The sequence below is a fragment of the Pseudomyrmex gracilis genome, unplaced genomic scaffold (genome assembly GCF_002006095.1).
Source record: "Pseudomyrmex gracilis isolate BER0280 unplaced genomic scaffold, ASM200609v1 scaffold_0, whole genome shotgun sequence".
Taxonomy (NCBI): domain Eukaryota; kingdom Metazoa; phylum Arthropoda; class Insecta; order Hymenoptera; family Formicidae; genus Pseudomyrmex; species Pseudomyrmex gracilis.
In genome coordinates this window covers 1,912,674-1,922,324 of record NW_018020584.1, presented here as the reverse complement: position 1 = coordinate 1,922,324, position 9,651 = coordinate 1,912,674, and the positions used below count along the sequence as shown (strand labels likewise).

Sequence of the window (9,651 nt, the reverse complement as noted above, 5' to 3'; positions counted from 1 at the left end):
ATCCGATTATTCGAGAAAAATCCTGAGGAACGAGGGAAACGATGATTTACGTTCAAGAATTTCTTTTGAAGCATCGAAAGCTCGACTTTTCTCTCTGATATATCTTATATACAGACAAATGCAGGTCCGATTTGGCGGCTCGCTGATGTTAATAATTTTTAATTTATATGAAAATTGTGAATATGAAATAGACGCGATATTCCAATTTGTTGCGCGAGAACACACGTTCGCGCGATATCATCCCGCGCGATAGAAAAGTATCTCGACACGATATCGTGTTCCAACGCCCCCAACACATTGCTTGGCATGTAATATTGCGAATGCTATTCGAGATCGTCCGAGAAAATGTCATTATTATTTCAAGTGCTCGATAAAACGCGCGTGTACATTGTCGAGTAATTTTCTTTGCAACGGCAAAGTACAAAGTAACTAGCGCATTAACGGACCGGCGATAAATAACAAACAAAACGTTTTACGTGCCCCTTCGATATCTATCGTTTGATACTATATGTATATTCTGTACGATATTATCGAGAGCAGTCTGAAAGCAAGAAAAAACTGTCTCGTCCGCAAACACGCGTCTTCTAATTAACTTATCGGGAACAGCGGTCGATATCTTTGCACGAACTTTCTCAATTTATTATATTTGTCTATATAACTGTCTATATAAACACGGCAATTGCAATTAGTAATGCCGCTAAACCGCGGAATGTGAAAGCTAAAGCGTCCAATTAATTGCGTAACGTACTGATTGGACTTAAACTGCAGAAACTCCGCTCGTTAACCGTTCGATAATCAGAATGTCTCGGTGGAATTCTCTTTCGCGTAGATTTCTCTCTCTCTCTCTCTCTCTCTCTTTCTCTCTCCGTCTTTCTCCCCTTTCTGCAATTGGTTACATCATTAGTCAAGAAAACATTATCTGTTTTCGTCTCATCTTTGAAGATGAAAATGTACTTTAGAGAAATACTCTACAATAGAATAGAGAAATACTCTGCGATATCCGATAATTATATCGGATCGGTGATAAAGGAAACATATAATGCAATAAGAATAATACGATAAATTTACGCCAAATGCAACCATATTTGCTACTGTAATATTGTTGCAATACAATACAACAGAATTACATCACGTAATCACAGCTGACAAACGGAATAATATTACATTACTCTATTGTTGACTAACGCGTATACAAACCTGGAACTTCAGATATCAAATATATTTCTCTCTATCGGTTCTTTTTACGAGGGATCTCCGTATAAATAAATTCGATCGCAAAAATAATTTTCAACATAATGGTTGAATATGTCTCTGCGCGCGAGAGAGGAGATGTTTTCCCTCTGAATTTCTAAAGCAAAATTCCGCGAGACATCGTGACCGATTTTACCGAATTTAAATTGAACTTTTTGAAAATTCGTAAACTTCTCTTTCAGATGATTCTCACAATATTTTCCCAACGTCTCTCAATTCTCTAAACTCTCCGTGCTTTGAAAAATGTTTCTGCGTTGTAAATATGCTTGAGTAAAGAAGCAAAATTTCGTAAACGGCGTGTTTGTAACGTAGAAATTTATTTCTATCTAAATTTATTTATAGCTTAATGGATAAAATGTTTGTACGCTTCAGTAAAAATTCTTTTGTTTTACATCAAGCTCGGAAATAATCTCACGCATCGTATCTTAACAAAACTGGTGTAACGCGACACAAATGCGAAAAAAAGATATTTGTTCAGAGAACACAGTTTGGCTTGTATGTGCATTTGTGTATATGTGTAAAGATTTTCCCATAATTTCTTATTTATACATAGCTTATTTCTACTTGTCTCGAGCAGAATTTGTCTATTTACACGGCATGTTATAAAAAAGTGCGTAATTTACACAACAAACAAATGTACATATCACACGATTAATAAGAACAATTTCAGCCACATATACACGCGAATATATATTATGCAAATTTATATTTTACGTATAAATTTACATAATTCTTTTTGTAAATTTCCCGGCTTGTGATTAACATTTGTTTACAATAAGGGATCGACTCAGTCGTCAGAAATTAAGCGTAATGATTTTCTTATCGTCTAAGAAAGGCACGCGAGAGAAACATCAAGCAATTATCCATAGTAACGTCTACGGATATTCAGTGCAGGAACTACCACCTGTAAAAAGAAAAGCAAACACAGTAAGTTCAGTACGTTTTCGCAGTTACAACGGTTGTCGAATGATTGAATTTTACGATAATGCACCGAGTATATATTCCAAGTGCTTCGCAAATGTACGCGCGAGATTAGAACTCACTTGGAAACTATTGGAAACGCCGTAGTAAGGATACACGCCACCGAGGATGTAGCGATAATATCCGTTATGTCTGAGACGATATGTGCCCGGCAACACATCCTGCGGAACCTGCCACGTGACGGTCACCTCACTCGATCCTAGTACCACAGACGTTCTCGTCCATTCAAATCTAAAAGTATAACAAAAGTACAAAAACGTCTGTACTAAATATATATTTTTTTCTTTCTTTTGTTCAACAGTTTTTGGAATTATTCTTGTCAAGTGTCAAAATAATTTTGCGATAACGTGGCGCGTGTACGTACTTGGTGTTCCAATCGGCGTCCGTCGCTACTGACACCCAAACCTCATCGTCCTCCAATCGCTCCACGCTTAGGAACGTATTATCCGTCATCAAGTTGTTACGTGGATGACCGGAAACCTGCGCGATACACACACCATATAATTATTCACAATTGCGATATTAATTAATTTTCTTTCACTCCAAATTTATCGGATCGTCAATTGCGATCAACCGCAATGATTACTATGTTGTTTGTATCGCGAAGCTAAATGACATCAGAATCAACTTTCCTCTGAGAGAGTTTTTCCGAGAGATCAATACGAGAGCCAAGGCTGGGAAAGTTGCGAAATGACCTCGCGGTGTACAGGCAAAATGCGATTCTCGCCGTAAGTCACGGACTATGATTGATTCGTGTCTCGTATACTTTTTCACAGTGCATCGCGTTTCCTTCCGTCGCCGGAAATTATCACCAGAAAGCAATTTACTCGGGGTTACTTAATCCGCTCGCAAAAGGCAAACCTATTTTTCGAGCGTTGCGCGAGCGCGCGGGAAAACGTCATCGCGCGCCACTTTTTATCGCGCGAACTCGATCGCGATAAAACAAAAAAAAAAAAAAACCGTGAATTCGAAACCACGATTGATATCGAACGACGATTTCCGCCGCTGAAAGATCGACGCGCGACTACTAACTGTCGCTCTGTATCGATATTCATCGACACAGACGTGAAAATTAGAGAATTTGTCGGCTCACGAGCGCAAGTGACATGGCAAAATCGATGATGACACACGTATCAAAATTAATTAGCATATAATTAGATCGACTTTTCGTCGATGTTCACAGTTTATTGATAACATAACGTGTAATTAACGAAATTGATATACTCTATCATAATTTTCATTATTCATACAACTAATAATTAATCGAGTAATTACACGTCCCCGCGAGAAATTTGAGATTAATTATTGGTAGTCGAAATTATATGTCCATTTGCTTTGTTGTTTATTCGTATCGTGAGTTCTTCGTGGCCTTGGAGAGGCTATAAGGAATAAAGAGGGTGTGACGGATGAGGGGAATGGAGAAATGAACTTATTCTCTTTTGTTCGATTTTTTGGCGGAATGTTTCCCCATCATGCCTGTAATAAACAGAACAATTTCTGTCTTTCCGCTCGGAAATTTCCACTATGGAAAATACGTATGTTCGTACGTGTCGTGCGTTTCGATAAAACACTCATAACGTTTAGCAAAAATAAACGTAATAATTCAAAGATAACACAGTCGAACTAAAAATATTAGTCGTGATAATTGTTTAATAACATAATGCGCAATATGCGATACGAAGAAATTCGATAATCATCACGTTGTATCCACAATTTAGTTTGTAGTATTATTGCGAACGCGCGCGAGTTTTCCTATGATTTCTGCGCGCGCGCATTTATTAATCATATAATCAACGTTCATCAAACGATTTGTAATGCACAGCGTAACATTAAGTTCATTATTACGTTGTTTATAGACACACAGTCAGTCCGCACGGTTCGCATAGGAATCGGCCGATTTCGCATCGTCGATTAGCGTCGTCGTCCTCGATGGCTCGCGAGGCAACCTACATCGTCGCATTTTCAAAATGGAATTGCGGTTTAATCTGTGTTTGAATTCAATTACGTTAGTATTTCGAAATTCCATCTCGTATACTGCTGTTAAATATTATAATCTGTTGCCTTCACATATTCGTGATCAAAATTCTCTCTGCTCATTTCGCTCAACGGCGATTTTTATTAAGACACACTTATAACTTTTGTTTCAGGCATATTGTTTCTTTCTTTTTTTCTCATCTGTTCATTAATTACTGTTAGTCTACTTTATTTTGTCTATTGTTCTGATCAGGCATTATATCAGCAATATTTGCCGTTGCCTCGCCATTCGAACCATGTTTACGCTTACGTATATAAATTACTGTAATATTCTTTGCTAATATACATGTTCAATAAAGTTGTTATTATTATTATTATTATTATTTCGTGTAACATCGATATGTACGCACGGCGAATTTAGCGCAACGTTTGTCGACGGTTGTTGCGACGGTTTTAAAGCGATTTACTGAAATCTTACCGTTGTTGTAAAGTAACGATGCAAAAAAAAAAAAAAAAAAATAAAAAGAGAGACAAACTTACAAAAGTCGCCGTGACCGTGTCATCGGGTGATACGACCTTCTGAACTGGCTGTTGTGTCACGTCGCCGAAGTTGAAGCCCCATTTCGGGGTGTCATACAACACGGGAGGAACAAGAGTAATCAATCTACTCTGCAGAAGCTCCGGAGGCGACGGTCCCGGCGAAAGCGTCCGCTTCTGTAATATACGTAAGACAGCAAGAAAATAGCGTGTTTTGTTGGGTATAAATCTTATAGTGCAGGCGCGGAAAAGAAAAAGTTTTACCATTATATGTATAGCGGCAAGGAAAACTTGGCAAGGAAAATTTTTTTTGTCTCGCCAAAAAACGTTTTATTGGCACAAAATTCAAACAAGATGAATCTTGCTCGCTGGCCATAGAGCAATGTTCCTGCTATTCCAGCAAAACGTTATTTTTTTCGCGCGACAATTCGATGCAAACTTTTACGAGAAATCCCATTCTGCGGAATGCGACACGAAGAGAACTTGCAGCGATCGCACACAATGGCATAAACAATTATTTAAAAAAAATGTGTATGATTAAACAAATTTAAAAAAAACTTAAATAACTGTTTTTTAAAAATAATAAAATAACTTTCGAAATCGCGTCATTGAGTTTTTAAAATATTAACGAAGAAAAAGCACCTCGTAGAGATACACTTAAAAATGCACTTTTCATGTTGCGTATAATTTCGCTATTTACTCACTTGAACGGCTGCCTGTGCCAGCTCTTGATATTGCTTCAAATAGATTGTAAGCGTATGCGGCCCGTATATTGTCGATGCACCTTCGTACCTCTGAATCTGAAAGTTAATAATTCAGCGACTATTATATGCATTATGCATTTCATGACGAAATGAGCGCGCGATACGGAATGAGAAACGCGCCGCGTTCTCGGACCTGATTTTATACTTCTAACAATTTTACTTCGCAGTTTTATTTCGCCAAAAGCAAAATGCTTGCGCTACGCAAAATAGAAAATTTCGCGGGACGCGCGTGTTCCACGTGGAAGCTTCCCAAGTAGTCTCGATTCTTTCGAGCGAGCAAGTGCATACATTTGGCAATAACAATGAACACTCTTTACTTGATACTCCTCGGGCGTGGTTATGTAATCGCTGTACGTATTGCAAAGCCCCGCGACTATTACGAACGTTTCGTCGTCGAACGCATCGTTCACGACGGTTTTGATGGCCTCTCGCAATCTTCTTCCGGACATTGTCGTGAATTCGCCGGGCACGCCGGCGATGAACACGCTGCCGATCATGGCGACTTGAGTCGAGATGATTCTCGGCTGCCACTGATACGGCAGTCTCATCTGAAACAAGCGGAAAAACGTAACTCTCGGTGATTAAGCGGCCGACGCGATATCGCGCGCGTACGACTCGCGCTATTTTACAGACGCGTTTTTTTAATTGCACAGCAGTAAATCGCGCGCGTAACCGCTAAGTGACGCTTAGCAGTTTTTTTCCATACAAATCGCAAATCGTTACCTTATCGGAACGCGATAATTCACGTTCCCCTGAATTTTATTGTCAGTACTTCTTCGTACAGAAGAGTATCTGTGAGAAAAATCTCTGACGTCTACGCAATCATCGCATCTCGCGCTAATCGTACATCTAATTGCACACTAATGGCAATAATAATTACACACTGGTGATAGATTTGAGATCACAATGTGGGCTGTGCGGAGAAAAAAACAATCCGCAGAAAAAAAGGTAAAAAAAAAAAAAAAGATAAACTCACTCGTCCGGTGGCCAGTAAAATAGGCTTTGCGGCGTGACAGCGAATGTCGTTCTCCGTCGGGGCGGCCAGAAAATTTCGCACGGCGTTCCAAAATGGATTTGGCGTCGTTGTTCCCTGCTCGAAGGCGAAAGAACCGGGTCCGTCTATGGTGCCAGCTGCGAAGCTGTAGCCCATGGCCGGTACGCAGCCGCGCACCTGTCAAAAAAGTAACGTTCTGAGTAAATCCTGACGACAATTTTCTTCCTGAGGCTACCGAGTAACAACTGATATTTACCTCTTCCATCTTTTTCGTCGTCTCGTTATAAAATTCCGCAGACTGTTCTGGCATATTGACATACCGATGAATCACTCGCACCGGTCCGACCACTTCCGCCGCTTTGCCTTTTTCCCACAATCGCTGCGGAAATTTGAAAAAAAAAAACCTATCAAATTGACAAGAACAATTGTACGCGTGTATAAAAAAGAAAAAAAAATTCTCATTTGATGTATCAGGAATTCGCAAGAATAAAAGATTTTCTCTCCTTCGTCTCGCAGTGCATTTCTACGATCATGCGGAAAAACGCGCGATATCTGATTATGATTGATCACAACGAGAATTTATTGCGCGTAAAACAGATAAGACAAATACGCGTATTGATTATCAAAGTTGTCAGTGATAGCGGTCTTTGATTTCCTTGCGCGGGAAAATCGGTTACATGCGGAAATATGCGAAGGTTTCACGTACCGTATGAATCAATAAGCGCGGATTGATAGATCTGAAAGTAATGAGAAGTGTTGATTCGATATCTTGCGGTTTGCCATTGCCGCGAGATTAATCCAATGTAATCGATGAATTTTGATTATTTATGTAGAAAAAATGCGAAAGCAGAACATTGCGTTACGCAGAAATTCTCTGTTTCTCTATTTGTACACGTTTAAATGTCTTTCACATGATCGCACATGTATGCTTTTGCGATCTATACAGACAGATGTTCGCTTTGCACGAAACAAACGAGAGAGAGTTTAAGGAATTAATTAATTGAATTTCCTATTTTATAAACAAACAAAGAGCTGCACTAATTAATTAGCTCATCGTACACCTAACTGCATCTTGCACTTTGCTTGCCTTGACTGAAACACAAAAACCGTTTTAAAATTGGATATTTAATAATATACGGTATTTAATAGCTATTACGCATTAATAGAAATTCCCTGTAGATAATTTCGTACAAATTCACAGCAAAATGAACAAGAAAGAAAATATCACGCGCGCGCGCATACATACGTATATATATCTCGCACTCCTCTTTGATTAAATTATTAGATAAATACAAAATATTGTACCATAGGAAACACGAAAGCAGCTTTAACGCTATATATAAGCATTATCGTAGCTACTATACTAATTATAATTATCTAGGTGCCAGATATTATGAAGATAGAGCACGTCTTGTTTAATCCGATTCTACTCGCTTAAACTTTTTCATGAAACACAACGGCAACATAGTGTGACGCATCAGATCCTCTCTTCTCTTTCTCTCTCTCTTTCTTTAATATTAAAAATCTATAGTATACATGTAACTTGAACTATATGGATTTTCAATACATACGATGAATAACGTGGTCTTTAATAGCGCGCGTCTGTCGTCTACTGAAAACAAAAGATTCAAAAGAATACGAAATATAGGCACACGACGAACGGCGGAAGTGCAGTTTCAAAAAGAATTTAAAAAAAAAAAACTCGACTCGCATTTTCATGAGATGTCGTAGGATATATCGTGGAATGCACGCGAGCGAGCGCGGCACGCACGCGTGAGGCGTCTTTCGTGAGGAGCGTCTTCTCGCCCAGTGGAAACTGTTTCCCTCTCGCCTTTATGATGCTAATCTCTCTTCACGAAACCGGCGAAGCCTCCCGGTCATGCCCCCGTCATGCTTAAGGAGCATGCGAATATATGGTAATTATCGCTGCAGAGCTTCTGTATTACGGGGCTTTCTGCGCGCGAACAGCGAAAGCTACTGAAACACGCCTCTCTGTCCATTTCTGGAACACGCCGGACCTCGCCGCAGTTTGCGAATACGTGAATGTACGCTTGAATGTGCTTTACTTGCGCGTCCTGATTGCTCGCTTTTGCCTTTTGTGATGTTGGTAATTCGTTCTCGCAACCGAGCCGCGCCGTGATCCAGATTTTCTTATTGTATACGGACGTAATCGCGAGAATTTTCAGCTCTTTTTCACGATCCTGCGCGTTGTTTAATATTTACCACTGGGAACTACGTTTAATTTGTTCTTTTGGCTCGAATGTTTCCCCATCGTGAGCGATTCACTCGCAGATGAACGCGTGGGTTTTCACTTTTCTTACGCGTACCGTTAAAAAGTTAAATAAATGGACACGTATAAAAGCAAAATTAAACATTTGCTTTGTTCGGACGAAGTACACAGGTAAAAATAAATAAAATCCAAAGAGTCCAATAAATTTAATAAATAAATTTAATAAATTATCCAATAAATTTGTTCCACTCGGATTTGTCGATAGAAAATTCTGCTCTCGTTTGTCCAAGCAGCGCAATTGTTTTCACTTTTTCTTAGTTTGTTCCGTGTAGCGGAACGTGTAGAATCCTCGGAAGTCCACGCACAAAATCGTGAATAATCATTTTGTGCGAACATTTGTATTCGGCGACTCATCGCGGATGTGTAATATTCTGACAGACGTCTTTATTACGGCCGCGTTTGATGCGAGGGAAAGTAAATAGCGAAAGAGAGATGTGTCGTTACGCGTGCGAGGAGAGATATTTCGGTCGCGCGCGAGAAGGAAAATCAACGACGAATGAATAGACTCACAAATACGACGCAGTAACAAGACGACACGTGTATGAATTTTTTGTGCTTGCAAGTATCATTTTTTTTTATTTTATCTCTTCGTAATGCGACGTCACGAGCGACAGATTAATGTGGTACAATAGTGCTCGAAGAGCGCTATGGTGGAACTCGACGTTTCGTCCGCAAACGAGCGGGAGACTACTATATTGTACCATTAGATATAGCTGCGACATACCGTACCTAACCGGTCGGCTAAATCCTAATAACATCTAATTAATTTTAATGACGTGCAAACGACCGTGACGCCGATTTCACGAACCCGATAGCAAACTCGGTGAATTTCGGTGAGATTAGAGATAAGTCGAACAATC

At 39.5% G+C, this 9,651-nt stretch overlaps 1 protein-coding gene across 4 annotated transcripts in view; it reads right to left on the bottom strand.

Moving 5' to 3' along the window:
* Nucleotides 1-1,855: 1,855 nt before the first annotated feature.
* LOC109864261 (neutral ceramidase) overlaps nt 1,856-9,651 on the bottom strand; it is a 37,533-nt gene continuing 29,737 nt past the window's right edge. For all 4 annotated transcript variants that reach the window (XM_020421848.1, XM_020445312.1, XM_020421868.1 and 1 more), the window contains exons 8-15: nt 6,758-6,880; nt 6,484-6,678; nt 5,825-6,055; nt 5,448-5,543; nt 4,747-4,920; nt 2,597-2,712; nt 2,295-2,463; nt 1,856-2,155 (exon numbers count right to left, since the gene is read on the bottom strand). In XM_020421848.1, the coding sequence (XP_020277437.1) occupies nt 2,111-2,155; nt 2,295-2,463; nt 2,597-2,712; nt 4,747-4,920; nt 5,448-5,543; nt 5,825-6,055; nt 6,484-6,678; nt 6,758-6,880 (1,149 nt within the window). In that variant the 3' untranslated portion in view covers nt 1,856-2,110. The remainder of the gene's footprint in view (nt 2,156-2,294; nt 2,464-2,596; nt 2,713-4,746; nt 4,921-5,447; nt 5,544-5,824; nt 6,056-6,483; nt 6,679-6,757; nt 6,881-9,651) is intronic.